Below are 26,630 nucleotides of genomic sequence, written 5' to 3'. Positions count from 1 at the left end.
GAAAGCCTCCACACAGATCCACTGTTCTCTGTTGGATAGGCTGAGACAACTGTGCAAAAGAAAACCGATGTCACTGTCCCCTTAACAATGTTGGCACCGAACACAGCATGCTTACGCTACTTGGAAAAGCCATTTCCATGGAAGTCTTCATTTCCTGACAAAACCAGATAATTGGCCCCTCTGCTGTGAATGCAGGTAGGGTGCTCAGAGAACCACCCTCGGGGGGTCAGCTCAGAAAGGCCTTGTGCCTCTAGGAAATGAATGGAGACAGCTCTCTCTGAGTACCAGGCCTTAAAAACACCCACCTCAAAATGTGATGAAGTTTTTAGAATGGGGGATTTTTTAAGTACGCGCTTTATTTTCAGGAATCCCAATGCATTGTGTCGGTGTGTGATATCAGATTAGTAATCTGTGATGTTTATGTCATGTGATGCTTAGCAGATGACTTAATTGTGATGTTTGTGGTCCACCCGTGGTTTTAAAACAATACAGAAAACATTTTTAAAGTTTCTCAAAACTCTTTGTATTAACAGCTTCCAGTGATTACCATTCAAGGTGCTTGTATGATGCCTTTTTCTATTTAAATCATAAGCTCTTTAAATCCTAAGCTCTTCAGGCAAGTGGGTGAATACATACCAAGTACACTGAGCATCCTTGCTTGCTGTTGCATGAGGAATTAGGAATTCTTCCAAGCTGGTTTTTGGTTAAGCTTTGAAATGGTGCTGGCTTGTGATATTATATGATTCAGTGTTAATCTTGAGCACAGGCTGGTCTCCTGGGCTGTGTGATTTGCATAGCCATCACTCTTGGTAGGGTTCTTCTCCGTGACTGTCCATATCCCTTCCTTCTAAATATACAGAAGAGAGCTTCTCTTTTATCCAAGGGCAAAGCTCTCCTGATCACAGCTGCATTTTCTGAATCCAGTCTACACATGCCTTCAAGCCAGGTTTCTAAGCCTTCATCAGAGGTTTTTTTTTTTTTTTTTTTTTTTTTTTTTTTTTTCTTTTGATGATTTTTAGCGAAGTACAACAAAAAGTTTTCTTCTTAAACATGCCTTAGGGAAAGCCAAGTTCACTTTTCTTAAATCCAGCCACATTCAAGCTAGTTACAACATTATTTCTCTGAAATTATAATGGTACAATATGATAGCTCTTCAGGAACTGCACTCTATTGGGGTGATAATAAGTTGGAAAAATATCTACATTTTTTTTGTTTCCCTAGAATAAGAATCCTAAGACTGCTTGGCTACCTTTGTGATATGGACCTTGGGCAACAAGTCTTCCCTTAGATTTTGTGGAAACTGTCATCACAGTAGTTGAATCTCTTTGAGTTTATACCAGTGACTTGGTATAAGCAAATAAGCAAAATGATGAGCTACTTTTTTACTGACTAGAAGTTAATGATTAAAAAGTTCAGCTGTTGAGTTTGTAAATGTGTGTGTGGAATCTTTCATCATTGTGATCATCTGCAGAGCCTCATGGAGTTGGAGAGTGAGACACAGATTTGCTTCTAGGTGGGGTGGGTGTCATTGTTCACAACTGTTCCATTATGGAATGACGAGTTTGATGTTCCTTCATGATGTGTCTGCCCTCAAGACAGAATGCACAGATATCTGTAACTGATAAGAGAGCTTAACTCTGAGTGCAAATAATTAAGAAATCTACTACCTCATCTCTCTGTCTCTCTTAAGTTAAACAAAAACTATTTTTGTGTAGTTTCAAGGTGTGATGGGTAATTCTTTTTCAGTTTAAGTGTTGTGGGGTCGTGTACTTCACTGACTGGTTGGAAATGACAGAGATGGACTGGCCTCCAGATTCCTGTTGCGTTAGGGAATTCCCAGGATGCTCCAAGCAGGCTCACCAGGAGGACCTGAGTGATCTCTACCAAGAGGTAAGACCTTGTGTGGACATCATAGCACGGGCAACATTTTCCAAAAGAACCTTGAATACTATGCCGACTAGATTTCCATTTTCTGTGTAATTTTTTTTCACACATAAATTTAAATTTTCTGATATATGCAGCAACAAGAAACAAAGTGAAAAAATAACAGTAACCACATTTTAAGAAATCAGAGTGGGAAAGACCTAGTTCTATCATTAATTGAATTTTATTTTATTATTTAAAAATAACCCTTCTCACTAATTAGATTTTACACTCCAATGCCTAGAGGCAAATTCTATTGTGTTCTCCTAGGGCCCCTTTGAAAATAAGTATGTGCAGATTATGTAGCTAAGGGGGTCCGTGGGAAGCCTGGGCTTTGCAGTTCTTGAGCGGACTATTTTAGGGCCTTGATGTAGGGAAAGAAAACTCCTGAGAAAATCCTATGTGCTGCTCTTCGGTTCCCCCTGCTGGTGATAACTGGTAACCTCAGTTTTAGTTTCCTGAAAATCAGTACCAAAAATGTACATGTTGTGTGTTCTTCCGGAATTTACCAAAATCATCAGTTGCTCTTTCATTGGAGTTTTTATGTCCCTTCATCTTTAGTGGTTTCACAGTCAGTAATGGAATACCATTCTCAGATTAAAATGTAGAGTTTAACTGTAAACTGTGCTGCAGAGATGGCTCAGGTAAGTGGTTAAGGACGCTTACTGCTCTTACAGAGAACCTGGGTTAAGGTCACAGCACCCACTCCGTGTCTCACAACCATCTATCCTCTAGTTCCAGGGGATATGGCACCCCTGCTGACCTCCGCAGGCTCCCTGCACACACATGCATTTGTCTACATTCAGGCAAACACACATACCCACAAGCTTAGATCAATGAAAAAAAAAAATAAAGCTTTACTGTAAGTTACAGTAGCCACTGGCTATGTGTGGTTGGTTATTTTCATTAAATTAGATTAAGTACTTAGAATTTTATTTCCTCAGTTTCTACCTGTAGACACCGGCTCTTGAAACACCACTGAACACGTTGAGCTTAACATAAATACTTAGAATGTTTATAATACAATGAGAATATGTATTTATATGTGATGTGTATCTATGATATGGCTGCATTAAGAAAACATCTGTGTGTGTGTGTGTGTGTGTGTTGTGAATATACATGTAGGCTCTCAGTGAACCTGGAGCTTGCTGTCTTGGTGAGGACGGTTGGCAAGCAAGCCCCTAGCATCTGCCTGTCTCTCTTACCCCAGCACCAGAGCTACCCTGTGCCCATTGTTCATGAGGGTGCTGGGGATCCAAACTTGGGTTCTAACGTTTGTGAAACAAGTAACTGTTCTCCCTGCTGAGCCATCTCTCCATCTCGCACCTCAGGACTTTAAGAAGACATGCCTTTTATGTACTGTAGGAGAATATGCTTCTTTTCCACACAATATTGTCCACTCGTTTTCTTAAAGGTTGCCTACCAAAGTCAGCTGTGGAATTCCATGGCGTATCCTGCATGCTGACTGACTTGAGCTAGTCTGAACGTAGTGCTGCAAGCTGAGTGGCTTCAAAAGCAGAAACAGGTTCGCAGTTCTACAGCGTAGAAATTCAAGGTCACTATGCTTGCAAGGCCATGTCAGCTCCTTCTGAGGACTGCATTGCCTGCCTCCCCTCCAGCTTCTGGCCTTTCCTGGTCCATGCTTTTCTCTTCACATGGTATTTTCCACGTGTGTTTCCGTCTCCAAATTTCCCCAGAAAGGTCACCTTGAAGCCCACCGTTCTGCAATCTGGGTTCATCCTCACTTCATTACATCTTCAACAACCCAGTTGTCATAGAATCACATCCTGAGCTGTGAAGAGAACAGATTAAACATAAATTTTGCCAGGACACAGTGGAACCTATTACCAGAATTGTCGAAGCAACTGAATAACTCAGCTTGTTTATTTTAAAAGATAATAAAAATATGTGTTACTATTCCCCACATTACTGAGAAGCATGATGTTTGGCTTTTATTATTTTGAACACATTATGATTCAATGTACTTGGCTTCAGCGACACAAAGGACACATCAGATACAGTTAACTGAACAAGACATCGTTGACTCAATGTTTCCAGGTCCCTCAGTGATTGTGCTCAAATGAAAGTCGACTGCTCTGCTGTCCAACGGATATTGTAGAACATGATGAGAGGCAACCAAGCCATGTTCTTTTCTATGCTACAGAACTCAAGACTCAATACTTCTGAGAATGTTAAGTGGAAAGTACTGCAGAGATTTAATTACAGTATAACCTACTGTTACCCATTAAAAGAACAAGTGATTATAGCACACACACACACACACGCATGTGTATTGAAGCCTGTCAATGTTCTCAATGTAAATCTTGCTCATTGGTTGGTTGGTTCTGAGCAAATCAGTTTTGAAAGTTACTGGGTTCCAGCACAGAGGGGTAGTTTCTGCCTTGGTGCCAATGATGTGTTACAGCTCTGGCCGAGATAAGAGTCTGAATGTGGCTAAACTCTCTTCACCTTTACTTTATTTAACTGAAAATTATTTATTTTTACACTTGCTACACTTTTTTTTCCTGTAAAACTCAATTAATTTTTCTTGCGTGCCTTAGACCATTTCTGCTAGTGCTTCGTAATGGGAATCTTGCTTTTGATGGTTTGCTTTTAGCATGTCTAATGGAGAGATTGTAGGAAGCCAAATTGTTGTATGTGTGCAAACTGATAACCCAGATTAATTTGAATATTTTCATATTTTTATCAGAAGACTTTTAGTAATCAGCTGATGTGGGCTGTTGTAAATTGATTTCAGACGGAGACCTCTGGTTAGGCTGGTTGTGTCGGAACAATCTGCCTTTGCATTTTACAATTAACAACTGATGCTGATATTAGTGATGATAACAGCACAGTTATATGCATAATTGACTTTCAAAAGTGGGTCATTTAGTAGCTTTATGACTCAAGTACAATTAGGTCCATAATTAAAAAAGAAGCTTTCTGAGATCACCCTCTTGCAAAATGAGTGTTTAAATGTAGAATTGAGTGACTACATGCTGCAGGATTTGAGAGGAGTTTTTTGGAGTAGAGAAGACTGAGCAAAAATATTTTAGGTGTTTTCAAATATCTCCAAGTTCCTAATTCAAAGATCTGGAACAAGGCACATGCAGGGTTGCTCCAGGGGACGGAAGTTACAGGAAGGAAATTTTGCATCGATGGGGGAAGACCTTGCTCATCAAGATTTGTCCAATCACAAGACAGGATATATTGAAATAATGTCTCACTGCTAAAAATATTAAAGCCAAGGTCAGACAGCCACGTCACTGGGTGCTGTAGAATGGGCTTTTAAATTAAGAGTGAATCTGTACTAGATTGACTTCAAGGTCCCGTTATCTTCCATATTCTGTAAGCTCAGAGATAACTACTAGTTTCCTTCCTACACTCTTCCTTCAGAAGCCTGAATCGAGGAAATAAATCATTCTCAACCATCTGGTGGCCTGCCTGGTTCTCCGACCCAATAATATTTTATGACACATTCTGAAACCTGTGAAAAATGATAGAGCAGAAATGTAGCAACAACTGCACATTTTAGAAATATCCTCACCAGAGGTGCAGTTAGGTTTGGCACACCAACCCCTGACTGTCCTTAATAATCGACACACACACTTGAAAAACATATAGGCTTAATAATTACAATGTGCAACTATCTCTGACTCTCACTTTGATTTTTTATAGTCATTTACTCAAAATATTCTGTAATCGTCTTTAGTTCAACATCCTGTGTAGAATGTTGTGGACAAAATTCTTTCTGATAGCTTAAAGGGTAGTAATGTAGACATTTAGCAACAATGAGAAAAAGATGATTACAAAAGAAAAAAGGTTACAGTAAACAGTTTGAAGACTTTGAACTCAGTAATAGGGTGAGGCTTTTTTGGTGAGGGCACTTCTTTAGATAAGTTGGGGATATCTTAAAAGGTAAAATTTTAATTGAAACCAATTGGTGGCAAGGACCCAGATGTGCAAAGTCTATGAAGAGTTTATTTGGCTTAGGGAACTACAAGTACCGAAGTTCAGGTGGCCTGGGCCAATGCTCACTACCTTGCTGGTACCCTATTCTTGGTAAGTGTCTGCATAACTGCGTCTTCAAATGCAGGCCATCAGACTTGGCCTCAGCCAGGCTTCAAACTCAGAGTTGAAGTTGGTGAAATTTAGTATACTGCACATTTTCCTTCTCCCTAAAAGGTGCAGTGTTTAGGTTCAGCCTGGAGAAGACAGAGAGGTAGATAAAAATGAAGGACATTTTTCCTTTAACCCCTTAAACTTTCTGTATTTCATGTGATGGGTAAGAATCTCAAATAACCAGTAAATTTATCTTAAGCAAATATGTTGCTATAATCCATGTATGATTCTTTAGATCAGTGTTTTTCAACCTATGGGTCACGACCCCATTGGGGGTCAAATGACCCTTTTACAAGTGTCATATGTCAGATATCCTGCATATCAGACATTTACATTATTTTTAATAACAGCAGCAAAAGAACAGTAATGAAGTAGCAAAAATGATTTTTGGCAGGGGTCACTACAACATGAAGAACTATATTAAAGGGTCGCGACGTTAGGAAGGTTGAGAACCATGGCTTTCGATGGTAGTCTATTTCTTCTTGCTCTACCATCTGTGAGTAAAGAACTCAACAAAGGGCAGTTAGTGTCGCAGTCAAACCTTTTTCTGTTATTTGGTCTTCTGGACAGTGGATGAAAGCAGTGTATCTAGATCTTCAAATACAACATGGACTGGGACCAAGGCTGGGGACATAGTTAAAGCACAGTGAGCGTCACTGAAGGGAAAGCTGCACAAAGGAAACCTTAAGGGGAAAGAAGATTTAAGCTAATCCAAGCCAATAGAAATCGTGTTGATGGCAGGCCAAAACGGCCAAACTTTCTCAAGGCGGTATGGGAAGGAGGATGCAATATGAAGCATTTCAAACTCTAGGAAAAGCAACAGCAGAATTATCGCTAAACCTGGTACACACAGATGGACATGGGATAGTTGAAAAGAACCAAGGATAACCTAGAATTTGGCCATTAATACTGTTTGAAGTCTTTATACTCTCCTTGGAATAATGCGTGATGTGTCATAGGCTGAGGACAATAAATTCACACTGTCTTTTCTCACTGGGTTGTTGCATGGCTTTGTTCTTGCCAGCCCTTTTGCATTCTTCTGTACTCGAAGAATAACAAGTACACATTATCTCCCCCCCCCTTTTTTTTCTGATCAACTTCTCAGCCTTAAATCTCTCTCCTATTAACATCAGGGATCAATTCTAACAATTGGTATTCTTTGTGTATGGAATCATTTTCCCCTGGCATTTCCGAGCTGAAGTGGAGAAATTATAAAATGTTATAGGTACAGAATGCTACGGTGGGAAGTAAGGATGGCCTTTCATCAAGTTCTACTTACTGACAGGGCCAGTTGATTTTCACCTAGTCATCTTTGGTTTGTATGGGATTCTCTTTAGGACCAAGAAAATCTTCACACACAATACAGACAAGAAATCAGGAGAGAGAATTACAGAGAACTACAGGAGGTGACAGAGTAGTTTAGATCTTCAGGCTATTTAGCTAAGTCACAAAGAGAATAGCAGCAAAAGGGTGTAAAAATGGAGCAATAATTAAGTCCTCTTGAAGAAGGGAACAGAAAGGAGCTGGTATGGAGTGGGCAATCCGTAGTGGCCATTGTCTTTGTGCTGTAGATAAGCAGTGGGTGGAAGATGGAGAGTGATGGTGTGACCCTGGCCTTTCTACCTTAAAGGGTATTATCCAAGTGAAGAAAGCATTTGACTGGAAGGTGGCAGAAAAGGCCGTTTCCAGCCAAGCAATGGTCCCAAGTTAGAACTGACAGCAAGTGAAGAGACTGGCCCTGTCATGTCACTATGATGTGCAGAGCAGGGGCTGGGTTATGAATAGCCCTGTATGTTCTGCTAACACAGAGATTTCATAGTCGTCTGTAATTGCTGAGTCAAAAGGCAAATGTGCTCACACATTTGAAGAATTCCTATGAAAGGAAGGCCTATTACAAAGTAGTCATGGGGAACTGATTTATTAGTAATGAATCTCCATGGCCAGATAAACACACAGAAAGCCCCCTGCCCAGATGGTGAACAGTAGGAAGCTTTTCAAGCTCAGTGGTTATTTAGATGGAATTTCCCCAAGAAGTTCCTTTCTCAGGGTTCTTTATATAAACTCAGAGATCTTCCCTCCTGCCTTTCTTCTATCTTCATTATCTCCTTCTAAACTGTCAGCAGGATCAGGTTAACTCTGGCTTGGGGTCTTGCCTGTTTTATCAAAGCCCCTGCAGGGCCAGTTTGGGTTGTTTGTGTCTGGTGCGGACCCAGAGGCAGGCTTTTATCTTCAGACTTTGCTTGATCTACTCTGGCTGGAAGTGCTCTGGCAGTTTTGCTGCAGGTATACGGATGCATTGTTCTTTCAATTGTGAGTTTCCTATTCATTATTCACTGCTCAGAATGACCACTTTCCTCCTCTGCTTTATTAAAAGAGACTGTCAAGGTTTGCCTCCAGACTGTAGTGCCATAAAAAGTCTTCATAGGATTTTGGTATGTTACAAGAAAGTATGTTACACAGCAATTACTTTAGATCTGTTTTTGAAATCGTAATGCTGGTGTTGTAAAGAATGGGATGAGGCAGGAGATTAAGGCAAAGATCCAGGCTTGAGGTACAAAAATTAGGTAGGAGACTGGTGGATAATTCATGTGATTATAAGGGCTGAGGTTCAATTTATAGCACTGAGAATGTATTGGAGAGGACAAGTGTGGAAAAAGCACTTAAAATCAAGAACAGAAAAAAAAAATAGGTGTAGGCTTGGGGTGTGGTGGTGAAGCTGCAAGCTTTGATTTGGAGCCTGGAGAGCTGAAACCTGAACTGAAGGGTTGGGAGTGATTAGATTCCTTTATTTCATTGTTGAAGTGCTGCCTTTAAGGCTACGGTGCAGGGTGGTGCAGAAATCCAGGAGGCAATCTGGAGCTCGAGAGGCAGAACTCAGCTAGAGATGTGATTTTCTGTGTGCCAATTAAAGAAGGACTAGTACAATGGCTTGGATAAGGTATGTTTCTATTTCTTAGATGAGCCAGGTACTTGGGGCTGCTTGTCAGCTCCAAGGCTCAACAACTTGAGCCTAATGGTGATATAACCTTTCCTTCTTAGACACCTGTCTTTCAGAATTACTCCTACTTTCTCCGAGGGCCCGGGGCAGAAGAAAGGGCATGTAATGGGAGTATATCCTATTCCAGGAAGGCCTTTGTATGTGCCAGGCTTTCTTTGGCTTTGCTTGGTCAAGGGTTGAAAGCAGTATGGGAGGCAGAGGACATACTGTCTCCTCACCCACCCCGAGGGCCATAGCTGACACTGTTGTAAGACAGCTTAATACTTACACAAAAGAACTTTTACACACAAAGGGACCTTGAGAAATGAAAATCTAAGCACCCCAAAACTGTTCCCTTAAATCTAATGAATGAAATATGGAGTAGTGGAGAAACATGTCCAGACAAAAGGGAAATGAGCTAGTGAGGACCAACCAGAGAGGAGGCTGTCAGCAAGACCAGTTTCAAATTCTTTCCTTTGTCTCTTCATCATATTCTTTGTCTCCTCAGGGTGGAGCTGGACACCTGTCACTGGATTTAACAAGGGAAGATTAGAAAAATGGGTTTATAGGTTTTAAAGCTTGCGTTAAAGGATCAGAAGTAGAAGAGCTGTACCTTGCTCTGAGGACACACACACACACACACACACACACAAAAGGACAGGAGGTCATGAGACCTTGTTTCCCCAGTGCTTTTTCATGTTTAGTCATTGTTGCCTTCTGGGTAGGGAGTGCAAGCTCTGACAGAAACACTGAGTTTTTCAACCAGGATACTAACATGGTTAAAAGTATTACATCAGCAAAACCCTAAGACAGAACCGTCAGTATTGTCAGAATTTTGTGAAGAAGTAACCCAGGAAGAAGTAACCAGTTGCTTTGGCCTCAGATTGTAAGGCCTGTGAGTGACTAAACTTGAACCTTCTTGGTTCAGGACCCCAAATTTAGAGTTCTCCAGCCTTAAATACATGATCAAGAACAAGCTGAGTTTACTAAAACTTTTCAAATCAAAGACTCAGATTTCTTGTCTGTTAGATGAACTATCAACAGCACAAAGATAAACAGAAACCTTACGCATACCACTTGGCATACAATAAATACATATTTTCACTATACAGTGGTAGCTAATGATGCCAATAACAGCAATTTGTTAAACAATTTCTTAAATTAAATAGAAAAACTAGCCATCTGCAATTAGGTTTTTAGCTCGCTGTGTTGGCCCTCATTTTGCTCACATTAACATAGTATCTTCTGGCTACGTCTTTTTGAGTTAACGGAAGGTGGATTTTTCCAGTCAAGGGTTTCGATATTCCTTTCTCCTTTCCTTTCTTCTGGTAGTTGGGCAGCTACAGTAGACAAATCACATTAGAGAGGTCTACAAATAGACCCCACTGTGAGCCAGGCCTAGGGACCCTCCTGCTATGGAAACCTGAGTGTGCCTATTGAGTTTTTATGCTCTATTCTCTTTGCATGCAGTTTTGGTAAAATTGCAAAATGTGCAGCAAAAGCATTTCATTTTACACTTAATAATGTTGCCTATGTTTTGTGGACATTATGACGATTTGGTGAACTAAGAGGACCTGTCAAGCATTAAAAAAATAAATAAATAAAAGAACTTCTGCATTCGTGTTTCCTGTGCCTGGATAAACTTTACAGGTTAGAAAGTGTTGTTTTAGTTCATACTGTCTAGGTTTTTCTTTAAGTAAGCACTTATTTCCCTTCCAGGCTCATGATTTTTAATGAAGAATTTTTGACCAACCTGTTTAATATCTATGAACTCATGAAGTCATATCATTTGGTTCTTGGATTCTATAGAAAATAGAGCTGAAAGTTCTTTATTTGACTGTGATTAATTACCACAGTCATTTCAAACTTGAAAGTCATGTTTATCATTAAAAATCAATTATAAAAATATCAATACTCTTATGCATCTATCAGCATCTAGATCTCATTTATGCTTTATCTTCATAACTCTTTCAAGGCCTGCCTGGCTTTCTGATGTGGCCTGAGAATACTGAGTACTGAAAAGCCATGGGTGTTCCTCCAATTTTAGAAACTCATTTTGGAGATAGATCAGAGAATAATTTCAAGTGTATAATTTCCTCAAGTGAAATGAGGCATCCTGACGTGCCTTCAGATAGATGCCAGGAAATGTAGATTCATGTTTTCCCCCTTCTGATAAATGTGGTGTTGTTATTTATGGCTTACAGTGGACCAGAATTTTAATATTGTAACAAGGAAAATAGGTGAGCCAAGAAGTCTTATTCATACTTGTGAATTATCTGAGGTTATTAGTGTAGGGCTCACTTGGCTTTATTTAAGATGAAAACATATTCAGGTAAAATCAACTCAGAATATTTTATCCGCAAATAAGCAAATGGATGAAATTCAGTTCTTCCCAGTGGTGAGTAAAAATGAAACCCACTTTGATCTCACTTATTTCTAGTTTTTCACTGTAAGAAGGCTGTGTCTACAGCTATGTGTCTGCCAACAATGTTAGACCAGGCAAACATAAGACCTATTGTTTTGTGTAAACCTAGTATCCTAACAGTTCAACATCACACTGAAAAAGTATAAACAGTATTCACAATTATTTCAGGGGCTAAAAATAAGTTCAGGGTTATGTTATGATTTAATTACTTCAAGAAGAGCGGTGCCAAATGGAAACTGAATGCTGGAGCCATTTCTGTGACCAATTTAGAGAAAGAAAGGAGAGGAAAATGACCACAGGTAGAGGGATGTTGGTTTGAAAAGTTAATCTGACTTTAAGCATTAATGGAAATGATTCAGGTGTTCAGTATAATATTTATTATGCTGCAAGAATGTTCTGTGTCATCAAAGATATATTAAATCATCTTCACCTTAAGAAATCTGTGCTGTTATTTACATGCTTATACCTTGTGCCTTTGATTAAATAATGTAATGCAGCATATATGATGCTGTGTGTTAATGATAATGAAATACAAATGGAATTGGAAAGTCAAGGTGAATGGAAAGGGAACTGCTTTTGCTGGGCTTTCTGGCAGAGCACCGAGGAGACACGGAGACATGCTCTTCTGCATGATCGTCATACTGGAAGAGGAAATAATCTAATTTCCCAAAAGGAGGGCAATTTTAAAGTACTGTTTTTTCAAGTAGGATCTTATATGTACAACTTATAATTTATCTAGGAAAATGTCTTCAGTGTTATTTTCACCAGTTTAGATATGGCTTTTTTTTTTTTAAGTGTTCTTCACAACATATCGGTAAACTACTTTCGTAGGACATAATACATAGAAGCCTAGTTCAGTACATTGTATACCAGCAGAATTTTGTGATCTGGTTTGCTAGTACACAGAGATGCACTTTATTTTAATTTGAATAATCCCTAGAATACTTCCAAAAGCTGCTCCTCCTCCTCCTCCTCCTCCTCCTCCTCCTCCTCCTCCTCTTCCTCCTCCTCTTCCTCCTCCTTCTTCAACAGTGTTTCTCAGTGTAGACCTAGATGCTCTGGACTCACTCTCTAGACCAGGCTATCCTCAAACTCTCAAATCTGCCTGTCTCTCAAGTGTTGGGATTAAAGGTGTGTGTCACCATTGCCTGGCTCCAAATGGTCCTTGATAGAGCAGAATAGAATATGATTTCATATGGGACAAACTTAAAGACTAAAATTTCTGCATTGTTTGAAGGGTGTGATTTGGTTTTGCTTGTTGTTTGTTTTTTATTATTTTTAAATTTTTAAAAATTATTATTTGTATTTTATGTACATTGGTGTTTTGCCTGCATGTATGAAGGTGTCAGATCTCCTGGAACAATTGTGACCTTCCATGTGGGTACAGGGAATGGAACCCAGGTCCTCTAGGAAGATCAGTTGGTGTTCTTAACCGCTGAGCCATTTTTCCAGCTCCTAAAATTTTTTTTAATTAGTTATCCTCTTTACATCTCAGTCTAATCCCTTCTCTCCTCTCCTCCAGGTCCCTCCTTTTCAACCCTTCCTCAACCCCATGCTCCACTGCCCCTCAGAAAAGGGGAGTCTTCACCCCCAAACCCACCCCAGGATATCCAGTTGCATCAGGCCTCTTTCACGGTGCCCTGGCAAGCAGCCCCGCCAAGGGAAAGTGATAAAAAAAAACAAACAAGCATGCAACAGAGACAATGTCAGAGACAGCCCCTGATACCCTTCCTAGGGAATCCACATGGAAGCTAAGCTGCCCACTGGGTATATATGTGTAGGAGAGCTTAGGTCTAGTCCATGCATGGTCCTTGGTTGGTGCTTCAGTCTCGGCAAGCCCCTCTGGGCCCAGGTTAGTTGAGACTGTTGGTCTTATGGAGCTCCTGTCCCCTCCCCGTCCTTCTACCCACTCTTCTGTAAGGTTCCTGCGCTCCGCCAATGTTTTGCTGTGAGTCTCAGTTTCTGTTTCCATTCGCGTATGGGCGGAGCCTCTTGGAGCTCAGTGGTGCTGGGCTCCCATCTGAAAACACGGTAGCGTTTCATCAGTAGTGTCATGGGTTCTCTCTCCCATGGAGCTGGTTTCAGGTTGGGCCAGGCATTGGTTGCACATTCCTTTAATCTCTGTTCTACTTTTATCCCTGCACATCATGTAGGGTGAAAGTTTTTCTGGGTGAGTTGGTGTTCCCCTTCTTCCACAAGAGTCTGTTCAGTTAGAGGGTGGCCTCCTCAGTACCCATGACCCCTGGCACCAGGAGTCTCAGCTACAGTCACCCCCATATATTCCCAGAGACCCACCCTGCTGCAGGTGTCCAGCTTGTTTAAGAGATGCCCCTAGCCATGGCCCTCTGCCCCCCCCCAATTCCCCTCATATCTGATCCCCACCCTCATTTCCCTCAGTTTCCCCTCCCTTATCTTGGTCCTTCCATTTAACCACTTCCACTGATTATTCTATTTCTCCTTCTGAGTGAGATCGAACATCCTCTTTGGATACTTACTATTTTAGCTTCTTTAGGTCTGTGAAATGTAGTATGGTAATTCTTTACTATATGGTTAATATCCGCTTGTAAGTGAGTACATACCATGTGTTTCTTTTTGGGCTTGTGTTTTCTCACTCAGGATTGATCTTTTCTAGTTCCATCCATTTCCCTGCAAATTTCATGATTTCCTTGTTTTTAATTGCTGAGCAGTATTCCATTGTGTAAATGTACCACAGTTTCTTATTAATTCTTCAGTTTGAGGGGCATCTGGGTTGTTTCCAGTTTCTGGCTATTAAAAATAAAGCTGCTATGAACATAGTGCAAGGCCCTGGGGTTTGGATCTCAGCTCTGGGGGGGGGGGGGAGAAGAAAAAGACAAGTTGGAATTTCAGAGTCATTTTGATTTGCTTTTCCCTGGTGACTAATGATGTTGAGCATTCCTTTAAATGTTTCTCAACCATTTGAGATTCCTCTGTTGAGAATTCTCTGTTTAGCTCTGTACCCCATTTTTCCTTTTATTATTTGGTTTGCTGATGTTTAATTTCTTGAGTTCATTATATATTTTGGATATTAGCCTTTTGTCAGATATTGCATTGACAAAGATCTTTTCCAATCTGTCGGCTGCCATTTTGTTCTATTGACAGTGTCCTTTGCCTTACAGAAGCTTTTCAGTTTCATGAGAACTTGAGCTGTTGGTGTTCTGTTCAGGAAGTTGTTTTCTGTGCCAATGAGTTCAAGGCTCTTCCCCACTTTCTCTTCTAATAGATTTAATTCATCTGATTTTATGTTGAGATTTTTGATTCACTTAGACTTGAGTTTTCAGCAGAGTGATAAATATGGATCTATTTGCATTTTAACTTATTTATTTGTTTGTTTATTTATTTATATATAGACATCCAGTTAGAACAGTACTATATGTTGAAGATGCTATCTTTTTTTCCATTGTAATATTTTGGCTCCTTTGTCAGTAGGTTTCTGGGTTTATTTCTGGGTCTTCAATTTGATTCTGTTGATCAACCAGTCTTTCTACCCCAGTACCATGCAGTTGTTATTACTGTTGCTCTGTAATACAGCTTGAAGTCAGGGAAGAATATAACTCCAGAAGTTATTTTATTGTATAGGATTGTTTTAGCCATTCTGGGTTTTCTGTTTTTCCATATGAAGCTGAGAATTGTTCTTTTTGTAAAAAGTTGTGTTGGTGTTTTGATAGGAATCGCGTTGATGAAGGGTGTGATTTGTAGGCAAAATGATGAAGTGATAATAGTGACACATTGATTGAAAAGTAGAGGACTCGAATAGGATTTCTTCTCTGAGTATAAACTATATGTTATGCCTCAAGGAGGAGATCAAGTCTTTGCTGCCTCCTGGTATAGAAAGAAACCACACCCAGTCTTCAATAGAAGGAAATGACACCCATCAATACAGTCCCATGCCTGATACTTTGAGTGAACTAAAAAGTGTATTTTTCACCTGGATCCCAACTCATTTATAATAGCCTTGGTTTTCTCTAAAATTTGCCGTATTTTCTAGCTTTTGTTAAAGTTAAGAATCTTTATGATTTTCAATGTAACATTGACAAACTCAGCATAATCCAGAAAAAAACATGTTAGAGAGCCAGGCTGTAGTGGTGGCACATGCCTTTAATCCTAATGCTTGGGAGGCAGAGGCAAGTATCTCTGTGAGTTCCAGGGAGGGCAGCCTGGTTTACAGAGTGAGTCCCAGGACAGCCAGCAGTACATAGTGAAAACCCTGTCTTGAGACACCCCCACCTACCCACACCATGAGGGGCTAGGCATCGATAGCTGGTAAGCTAGAAAGAACTAGGTATATTAGGCTCATATATTAGATTGCATGGAGGGTTAAAGTGAGGCAGCAATGTCCCTGTTGTGTGAAAAGGAACAGGTTGGGCACAGAACTAGGACCGGCGTATCCCATTAGAGGGGTACTTGCAGCCCAGGCGAGACTGGTAAGAGCTAGTTGATGGTGTACTTAGCTCAGCTGGAGAGTGCTTATGTGGAGAGTGCTTATGCAGGATGCTTGTTTGGTCCCCAGCATCACACACGCCAGGTGTAGTGGCACAGAGCTGTAATCTCAGCACTCAGAAAGTAGAGGGAGGAGGATAAAAGTTTACGGCCACCCTCAAGTACACAATGAATTAATTTGAGGCCAGTCTGGGATATAAGAGACCCTGTCAAAGGAGAAGGAGCAGTGGATACAAATCACTGGTCAGATGGGGAAATCTTGTTAGCTGTGCAACCTTGTGATGCCTTTACAACAGCCATTCTCAACCTGTGGGTCATGCCCCCTTTGGGAGGTCAAATGGCCCTTTCACAGGAGTCACCTAAGACCACCAGAAAACAGATATTTATCCATATTACAGTCCCAACAAGAGCAAAGTTACAGTTATGAAGTAGTAATGGAAATAATTTTATGGTTGGGCTCACCAATAATTTTATGGTTGAAGCATCACAGCACTAGGAAGGTTGAGAACCACCTCTTTAGAACATTGTTATATTGTGTATATATGCATGTGTGTATGTGCATACATGTGTCTTTCTTCTTTCTTTGCATGTCTTGTAATTATTTTTTCTTTCTTTTCTTCCTCCCTTTGTTCCCCTCTCCTTCCCTCCTTTTCCTTTGTCTCTCTCTCTTTCCCTCCCTTCCTCTCTCACTTCCTTCTTCCCTCCTACCTTCTTCTCTTCTCTTTCCGTCTGCCTTTGATTCTTCCTTCTTTTTCCTGCTTCCAGCTGGGCGCTTCACGCCCTGTGCCGTAAAAGTTTCTTGCATTTGCTTGCCAACCTATTGAGGTTTCTACGCTAACTTTGTTAAGCCTGCGTTATTTTTTTGTTATGAGTGGCCTTTGAAGTCCCTGCTCAGGTAGGTTAGGGTCAGTGAATGAATGAACAATGATCTCCTTAGGTGATTGGAGCTGGTACTTCTCCTAGCCTTTTGAAGAATCTCAAGGCAATTTAGAAGTGAGGGCTTAGGGCCTTCTCAGCTCATGTATTACCGTGGGCATATGAGTAACTTTCTCAGTCCTCACAGATACACACACAGGTGCTCTCCCAAGCACACCTGATAGGTGAACTCACCGCTTCTCAGCTGTGAGGTCTCTTAAGCATTTACTTGGTACAGTGGTGTGCAACTGCCAATCCACACCTTAGGCTGGCTCTGTGATCAACAGATGCTCTGGTTGTCCTTCATGAACACTAAGAAGGGTGAAGCTGATGCTTTTGCTGATCTCTAGGTTACAAAAAAATGACGTAGAAGTTTAGAGAACCACCATATCTGCCAAATGATGGCAGTTCTTATTAGGAATTGGGATTTAAAGGGTCTTAACCCTATTTTGCTCTTCTGTGCCCAGCACCCACCATGAATGTAGACTGGCTTTTGAGACTCCTAAAAAGCTGAGAAGAGAGGTGGGAACAGGGGACATCCAAATGCCACAAAGCCTCCTTCTCTTCTTGAGAGCCAGGTGCTTTCTGGAAAAAAAAAAAATGCTACTCAGATTGCTGCAAATCTCTGGCTAATTCCCAGAGTTCTAAGAAAATTGACTGTGACCATTTCTTCTGCGCTGTCATTGCTTGTGTGGAAGAAGACACTGCTCAGAAGTCTTACTGTGCACACTTTTTGCTGTCACTAATTTTTCACTATGTTCAAAAAAAAAAAAAGGAATGTGGGCCTGCAGACTTCCAAGACCTACCTCACTCAGGGACATTTATATATTAACTAATGTATCATCTCATTCCCAGTGCACCTTGGGTAATTCAAAATACTGTACATATTAAAAGTTTAATATGATGTTTAAAAAATATCAACACTGACTTCTTATAATGCCAAAATACAAAGCCCAACAAATTGTACCTGGCCAACTTCTGTTATGGTTTACTTACATATTTGAAAAAGAAATATTACCTCTTTTATGACCTTTCAGTGTAAAATGAGTTATTCTCAAGGGAAGAGAGACTTAATACAAAGATGAAAAATATATGGGCAAAATTTAACTTCTAGAGACTATTGAAGGGGCAAAATGAAATAATTCATGTATTGCATTTCAAAAGGTTGAGCCGTCAGCATGGAAATTTCCTGAATGCTTTGCTTTTTGAATACATTATTAACTGTAGTCACTGTGTTATATAATAGATCTTTTGAACTTTCTTTTCTCATTTAATTGAAAATTTGGATCCTTGAGTGGTTCACCTTTCATTCTAAAATTTATCATTAACTAGATGGTAGAATTGCCATTCTAAATTTCATATGCATTAAAAACTCATATTTATGCCTCAACACTGCAGACAGAGACAAACAGCGTCAGCCCAGTACCACCCAAGGCTGCTTCGTGCTCATTTCCTGAGAAACTGATAGGACAATGTGATACATATTTCTCAGCAATAAGACTGAAGGCATTGTCTATCTATATTAATGTTCCATGTGTCTGAAACTAAAACTTTTGAATTTAAATGCTTTTGAAGTAACTATTTCTAAATTATATGAACTCTTTGCTTGGTTTGGAAGGCCAGGCGTCCAACCTCTCAATAGCAGGTAGACATTTTGGATAGTGATTTCACTTTCCTGAAAAAAGACATTTTGGATAGTGATTTCACTTTCCTGAAAAATGCCAATGGACATTTTGGCTCTTGCAGGCAAGAGTTAAAACATCAGCATTTGTTGGTGAGATAATGCTATATTTTAGGAATTTTCATAATCTTACAAAGTGTTGCAACTCACTTTCTCTTCCGCTAGCCATCGATTTTTTTTTTTTTTCATCTGCCTTTAGGTTTGAGCTTTCTAACCCATTCGCTGACACCCAGGTCAGAATCAACACAGCCTTTGCTCTCACTGAGTTCTCGACAGGATTCTGAGTGTTTGTTCATTGACCCTCCCAACATCCCAAACGAGTGGCTCCGGTTACCTGTTTTAAGATGAGAGTAGTGAGGCTTGGGTTCATGACCTCAGCAATCCACTACACTGTAGCACATAAAGATTTTACGCAAGCAGTAAAGATGAATAGACTCTGATAGCATACCTGAGTGGAATGGTTTCAAATCTTGTTGAACTTTGCTAAATTGTCTTGGTGATTTGCATTTTGGTTTTCTACAGACTGGATAGGCATGTCAGTGTGTGTGTGCTCATCTTTCTTGTTATGGTAGGAAAGCCAGAGACACGACTACAAGCCGATGTGAAATGTTACAAGTTCTTAAGCACTTAAATTTACTTTTGGCAAGGTTGATAGCCGTTTGCTGTTTTTTTTTTTTTCTTTAAAGTTTTTATTTAAAGAAATGGCAGTTACTGCAAAGTGTCTGACCACTTTTACAGAATTTCTTATTTCTTTGAAGTGATGTATTATTGGAGTAAAATTACCAACTAGTGTTTCTGCAAATGGAAGGACTTCCTTTTTCCAATAAGATATATGAAATGATAAGTGATTCCTTGTCTAGCCCTCATTGACTTATGGATTCTTTGTGGACTCTGGTAAAGCAGACAAGGAGGCAGTAATTTAAATATTTATGAATTTCTTTTTATTCAACTGGCTATCTTTATAGGGTAAACACAGAGTCACTTTTACTGGAAACCAAGAGCTTTCAAGGTTTTTAAGATATGTTATAAAATGGTATCTCAGCTATTTACCTCAATTTTAAATTAAATTCCTTTCGCAGAGTGAATTATTTCTGAGCTGGGGGCTCACAGTGCACCTAGGTCTCTGGAGATGAGACAGCTGTACAGTGCTTTCTCCCAAAGTTGACAGCACAGTTACAGTACCCTTTCTTTGTTTCTTTACTCCATTTTTCTTTGTCACGCTTTTTCCTTCTCCTGCTTTAATTCATGCATGTATAAATACAACACAACAATCCCATTTATTGTTTCCCATATGTACATCTGTTTCGGGTTGACCATATGAGGCTGGAGTACTATCGGGTACCGTGTTGTTGAGATTCTGTCCGTGCAGCTCCCTGTAATACATAGATGACACTGTCTTGCAGCTGATATTTTGGTTGCCTGAATCAGAAAATCTCCCGCTTTCCGTGTTTTCTGAGTCTTAGGTGTAGGGCTTGGGTTGTGCGTGCATCCGTTGGGGATACACTCTACAGTCAGTTGTTATCTGCCTTTTGCCCAGTTGTGGATTTCTGAAATAGCTTCCTTCTGCTGCAGAAAGAACCTTTGATGAGGGATGAAAGCAAGTGAGGTCATGGGCTCTATTGCCATATTCCTAAATCGACATAATCCCCAGTTATCCTTGGCACTGGGATTATAAAATAAAAATACTGCACAACTTTGAAATTTATGGTGTAGGATCAAACATTGTAATCTGAAATATTCAACCAGGACTCAACTCTTTGTGTAAAAAGCAACAAGAACTCCCATTTTATCATTATGCAAATTTTCTTTAGCCTTTCATAAAAGGTAAATTTATATAAATACTAAAATTTCAAAATATTTGTGTGCCCTTGAGTGTGTGCCAGTGCACTAGCCTGTGCTAAAGTACAAAAACCAGAAGAGGTCGCCTGGTGCCCTCCTCTGTCACTCTCTGCCTATTCCTGTTAGTCAGGGTCTCTCCCTGAACCTGGGGCCAGACTGGAAACCAGCAGCCCCAACAATCCTGTCTCCACTGCTTAGAATTTGGAGTTACAGGCGTAGACAAAACACCTGGCTTGTTTCATGGGTGCTTGGATCAAACTCTGGTCCTAATTGTGAAGCAAGTGCTCTTAACAGCTGAGTTACCTCACCAGTCCCAATGAACTGTTTTAGAATACATTTCTTTATGATTTATTATCAGTAAATACTTTATTAGTATAGCTATTAAATAAACCTATATACCCAAGGTTATATTAAATTTCTCAAGTGAAAAGCAGTCACCGTTACAAAATATTTAATAGGTTGTGCTTTAGTTGCAGGTTTTTACTTAAGTCTGTGTGTGTGGAAAAGAAAAGCACAATACTGGTCAGAATAAGCTAAGGGGACTTTTCAGGGTGCACACCAACCTCTATTTGTTGAGGGTCACTAACTTAAAATTCATGAATTTAACTGATTCAGATCTTTTGTAACATCACTCTTTTTGACATTTTAACACAGATAACGTGAAATTGACTTTGCTATTTCTTTTCTTTACAGGGTTGTGGGAAGAAAATGTATTCCTTTTTGAGAGGAACCAAACAACTACAAGTACTAAGGTTTCTGGGGATCTCCATTGGTGTGACACAAATCCTGGCCATGATTCTCACCATTACTCTGCTCTGGGCTCTATATTATGATAAAAGAGAGCCTGGGACAGACCAAATGTTATCTCTGAAGAATGATACTTCTCAGCACTTGTCATGTCACTCTGTGGAACTCTTAAAACCAAGCCTTTCAAGGATCTTTGAGCATACATCAATGGCAAACAGCTTCAATACACACTTTGAGATGGAAGAATTATAAAGAAAGTCAAAGAAGGAAATCACAAACTTGTGGGATTAGTGAGTTTTGGGGTACACAGTTATTTCAGAAATTCTTAGACATGTTAATTTTCTGCAAAAGAATGTCTAAGCATATAATTTCCATAGGTTCCGCATGTTAACACACCAACAATAATTGGTGCCCTTCAAAATGCTGAAGACAGAGTAAATAACCACTGTCTGTCTGTCTTTCTTTCTGTCTTTCTCTCTTTTTTTCTTTCTTTCTTTTTGAGCACAATTATGTTTTGAGGTGACACAGTTAGACCTGTGTTTCTGCATCCATTCAAGGAAATGAACCATCATGGTGGCACTAGAGCCATTGTGAAGGTTACCTAGCTTTTCAGGCTAGCCTACAAACTACCAGCTGACTGCTAACATAGGAATTTAGACAGTACTAATGGCCTTTATTACCTGATGCCTTGAGGATGATTTGGTTATATATAAAAACCTTTCAAGATTGGTGACTACCTAAATATGACTTTTTTGTTGGTTATTAAAATAATCTTATTAATAACACTTGTAAGAGCTAACACATTGTCTTAAACTTATCAGGGAAATATATGTATAGAAGTCTGTGCTGTGTCTGTATAATTCAGTAGACTTCAGTTCTTATGATGTTATGAATAACACCATTTGAAAACGACAAATTTGTCTTATATAGCACCATTACTTTGTGTCTTTCCCAACAACAGAACTTTTAAATTCTGTCTTGGGTCTGTACTGTATTCACAACTGTTAATTTAAGTTCTTAACCACTAATTTTGGAAATTACCAGTGTGATGCATAAGAATCACTGCAACTCTGGCTGCGGGAAGTATCAGCTATGGATTTTACAGATACTTGACTCAGCAGAAATTTGTGTGCATGTCTTTTCTCTCAAGTGAGGGTTCTTTTTTGACAATAAACACTTTGCAAAAAGCTTATGTTTTTCTTTTGAAAGCAGAAAGCAGAAGTCTTGAAGTTGATGTAATTTTACAGAGAAATAACACTATCTGCAGAGAGGTGCTCACGGAATCTCTAAAATAAGTGGTGGTCTAACTAGAGGGAATCTTTGATTTATTTCACCAATACTGTGGCAAATTACACAGAATATTAATTTCTTTACAAAAGTAGAGGATATTTATTTGAAATGGGAAAAGTGCATTTTACTGTATTTTGTGTATTGTGTTCATTTCTCCGATTATGGAAAGAAAATTAATACAGGTGTCAATAAATATTTTCTAGATCATGATGGTTTGTGCCTATTTATTTTCTGTTGCTTGAACCCAGGCCTGGGATCCTTGGGGGCGGGGTGGGCGTGGGGTGAGCTGGCACAGAGTCAGCTGAGCACAGAATATGCTTGCACGCTGTTTGCCAGCAGGCCTTATTCCTCCTGCAATTTTCAAGACAAGTTCTCACTATGTAGTTCTGGAAAGTGTGTTCATTTTGATACACAGCAAACACTTTTGTCAGTGATTAAAGTAGCAAATGAGAGAAGCAAGTGTGGGGAGAGACCTCCATGACTGGAAATGACCCAGCGTACAGTCTCAGGACATGTTTTCTCAAGACCCTCCACCAAACCACCACCATCTTCATGGATGCTTGGAGTAGAGCTCTGGGTTCGAGTTGAAATGCACCGTTAAGGGTATCTTCAAGTGGTCACTTGAATGAGGCGGAACAGCATGTCTGGCTGAGGGTGGCTTTACCTGAGATCACACCGCAGGGCCAGCCGCAGTGGGCACGGCCTACAGGCAGATTACAGGTTTGACGGCCATGCTTTGAGTCCCTCTGGGGTTATTGTGTTTCCAGATGTGATGAAGCCTCGGGGCTCTGGAGGCACCACCATGAGCAGTGAGAGCCCTAGAGCCGGCCACAGAGACCCAGTTAAAGAAATTTGAGTGTTCATCTGGTGTCTGCCTCTTTCTTTGTGCCCTCGGCCGCAGCGGGCATCACTGTCCTCAGGGTGGGCCTTACTCCTTCACTTCTCAGGTTTCTACTTGTCAAGAAGTCAGCACTGCTACCCAGCTTAGTACTTGGCACAGCTGCCCCTCAAAAGGGCCAAGCTGTTCTCCCTCACCAGCTAGCCAAAGAAGAGAGGACTGAACAGTGTGAACTTTGGGCTGGCCTGTGGACAAGGGACAAGAGGCAACACACACACAGACTCACACATAGATACACACACACACACACACACACCATTATTCTTGTTTCGAGTATTCCTAGCTAAGGGTCTATAGAAGCAGGATAGCTTTTACGAGGCGTCCATGTGTCCCATGCGATCAGGGTCAAAGATGGCTCCTCTGTCCCCCCCCCTTTTTTTTTGGAACTGTGCAAGAGTGGCAGTGGGTATATGTTCCAAAGTATAAAATAAAGGCTGTGGATTGATTGATTGAATACGATATTAGTTATTTTTCAAACTCAGTAAATAATGTGTAAACTGCCTCTTCACTGAAAAAAAGACAGGATGTCTTTATTTTTTCACGCTCATACTTTTGCTAAGTGAATTTGACATAATAAATATGCTCACCTCTGTTAATTTATCTTCTTAGTGCTTTCATTAGCTGTTAATTTATATGAAAAAGTAGACTTGTTGGAGAATTGCCGTAATCTCAGCTCCTTGGAGGGCAGATGCTGAAAGACGGCTTAAGCCCAAGAGTTCAAGGCCAGCAAAGAGAGACTCCTGCTCTTTAGAGAGAAAAAGATGAATAGAGACAGAATATGAGGAAATATAGGAAAAAACTTCAATAAATCACTTCCTCAAATTTCACCTATGATAACCCAATAATTGACAATCACATGTTTTATTTGAATTATTTAGATAGGGGTCAAGTTTGGCTGCATCTCCTTTTGATATATCTCACAGTCATATAACATGCTTATATTATATTGAGCTTAGGGGGAAAACACCAGTCTTCAAATTATAGGAATTGACTTTTTAAAATAGGTATCTTGATATATTACCCGATTTAGTACCCTCTAGAATAGTCACCATAAATTTGGACAATCATCTTCTATATAATACGTTTGCTTAATGGGAACAAATGACATTTATAGTCATGGTCCACAAAGGCCTCTTATGGTAGCAGTGCACCTGGAAAAATAAAGCTGCAAGGAACTTCACAAAGCACATTTAATGCTGCAGAGCTGAGGGCGTTCTCTGTTTGGGTATGGTGCTGGGGGAGACTGTTAACTGTGTCTTTGGGAACCTTTAAAAGCTTTTTTTTTGGTAAAATCGCAAGTTTTAAAGTAAAAAATTTAAGAGATTATTTTTAGATTGGTTAACAGGCAATTCAAAGCACCCCCCCCCCCCGACTCTGAGAAGACAGGAAGAGATGACGTCTGTTACAAAGCTTATAAAACGTGGGTCAGAGATGCTAGCGATAACTCCAGGAAAAGTAAATAAAGGAGGGCCCAGTGAGTGTGGCCGCGCCGAGCAAGGGGAGGAGGAAAGTGGAGTGAAGGCTGTTCCACCAGGAAAGGGCTCTCGAGCAAAGTTGAGAAGAAAGAATGGAGCTGAGAGCACTAAGGGCAACATTCGCGAGGCAAGGCTCTGAGGAGCTGACCTGTGGTTCAGTGTGACTGCACAGCCCGGAACGCTGGAATGGACACCCGGGGAAAGGAAGTGGGTGAAATGTGGGCTCGGGGGCTACAGTCTGTGGATTCCCGTTATGAGCTGCTAGAGTGTTTTCAGACACTCTAGCGTGGCTCAGAGCTTCCACTGCTTTACGCAAGCAAGAGGGATGGTGCTCCGGGGAGCAGGTGCAGCCATTGTACCAGGCTTGACCCAGGGGACAAGGCATGCTTAACTCTGGAGCTTCAGTTTGGCAACTCTGGGTAGAAAGCAGGGAGACTTTTTCTGGGCTTGTGGAGAGAAAGATCCTCAACAGGAAGAAGAAAATCAAGAAACAGGGTGAGTAAAACAGACTAGACTACAACACTGTGAATGAATCTACGCAAGTTAGCTGCAGATTGGCATTGGGGTTATGTGGCAGAAAAGAAAATAACTAATGTTTCTAGATTTTGTACCTGGTAAGTTGGCAATAGCAGTAACCCAGTTAGAAGGCTGGGAGGAAAATGAGAGTGTGGAAGGGTAATTAATTTGGTTCGGGATGTACTGAGTTGGAGATGCCTGCAGGACATGCAGATGGAGAAGTCTACAGGCAGCTGTAAATTCCAGTCTGCAGCTTAGGAGAATTCACTGTGGAGCCTGAGAATTTTTTATGCATTGCTTTCCCATTTCAGGAAGCCTGACAGAAAATGGGCTGAGGACCAAGTCTCATGAAGAGAATCTTAAACAGGATGCTACAACAGCTTCTCTTTGTCCGAACCCCTATTCCTACAGATGCGTCAAAGGAGGTAAAGAAATGAGAAATAAATAAGCTACTGAAACTTCCATGATAAAAGAGCCTGCCTCCTTAAAAAAAAAAAAAAAAACTACTGCCAGCTGCCATGTTGCTTCAGTCACCTCTGCTCTCCTCACCCTCTAATTTAAAAGGCATTTTCCTTTTCTATGAACAGAGATCTTACTCAAGCATATCCCACAAACACACACAGAAGAACATCACCTTGAATACTTTCCGTTTTTCATTTTAATGTGGTAACTGCGGGCTTCTGTGCATTCGCGGGATCCTCAGAAGTGGCAGGCATAGCCTGCAAGGTGCCAGACATGTATTTCTTCTGTTTTCGGTGGTGAGTTTGTCACTTTGTATGCATCATCAGTTCCACTGTCCAAACAAGCAAGAGCAACTTAGACTACTGATCTAGTGCATACCAATGAAGCACTGACTCCCTGCCCTCCACTCTGTTACATGGCTTTTTTATCAGCTGTGGTGAGTCTGAGTTTATTCCCCCAGTGAGAAAGCCAGGTCTTCTGCAAGTGATTCAATATCTTCAGGCACAATCGTCTTTCAAAGTCTCCTTCCTTCAGAGTGACACTTCTATCCATGTAACTTCAATCCTTCCAACTTATCCAGACAGGATAGGTCCAAATCATATAAACTTTTGACAGAGGGCATTCATTGTTTCTGTCCCTCTCTCTCTTTCTCTCTTCCCCAGTGCTAGTCTATCTTGGACACACAGTGGGTCCAAGTTAATTTCTTTAATCATCTCTCCTGAGGTGTCTGTAACATTCCCGTTTTAGTGTATATAGCATGCAAACATGTGTGTAGCCATAACCAGTTAAGAGGTTGGTACCGTCTCAGAAATAGCTTCTATATGCCTTCTTGTAAATCCTGCAATCCCCATTCTTCGCCTCAGTCCACATGGTCCTTCCAAATGTTGTGGACCCAAAGGTCC

General features: G+C 40.5%; 1 protein-coding gene across 1 annotated transcript in view; it reads left to right on the top strand.

Moving 5' to 3' along the window:
- The window catches only part of Tspan12 (tetraspanin 12), a 64,501-nt gene extending 41,914 nt beyond the window's left edge, over positions 1-22,587 (top strand). The window contains exons 8-9 of the mRNA XM_021656927.2: positions 1,747-1,890; positions 21,034-22,587. Of these exons, the coding sequence (XP_021512602.1) occupies positions 1,747-1,890; positions 21,034-21,339 (450 nt within the window). The 3' untranslated portion in view covers positions 21,340-22,587. The remainder of the gene's footprint in view (positions 1-1,746; positions 1,891-21,033) is intronic.
- Positions 22,588-26,630: the final 4,043 nt, after the last annotated feature.

Source organism: Meriones unguiculatus, chromosome 21 (genome assembly GCF_030254825.1).
Source record: "Meriones unguiculatus strain TT.TT164.6M chromosome 21, Bangor_MerUng_6.1, whole genome shotgun sequence".
Lineage (NCBI taxonomy): Eukaryota > Metazoa > Chordata > Mammalia > Rodentia > Muridae > Meriones > Meriones unguiculatus.
The sequence above is the reverse complement of the archived record's forward strand: the minus strand, read 5'-3'. Positions and strand labels throughout refer to the sequence as shown.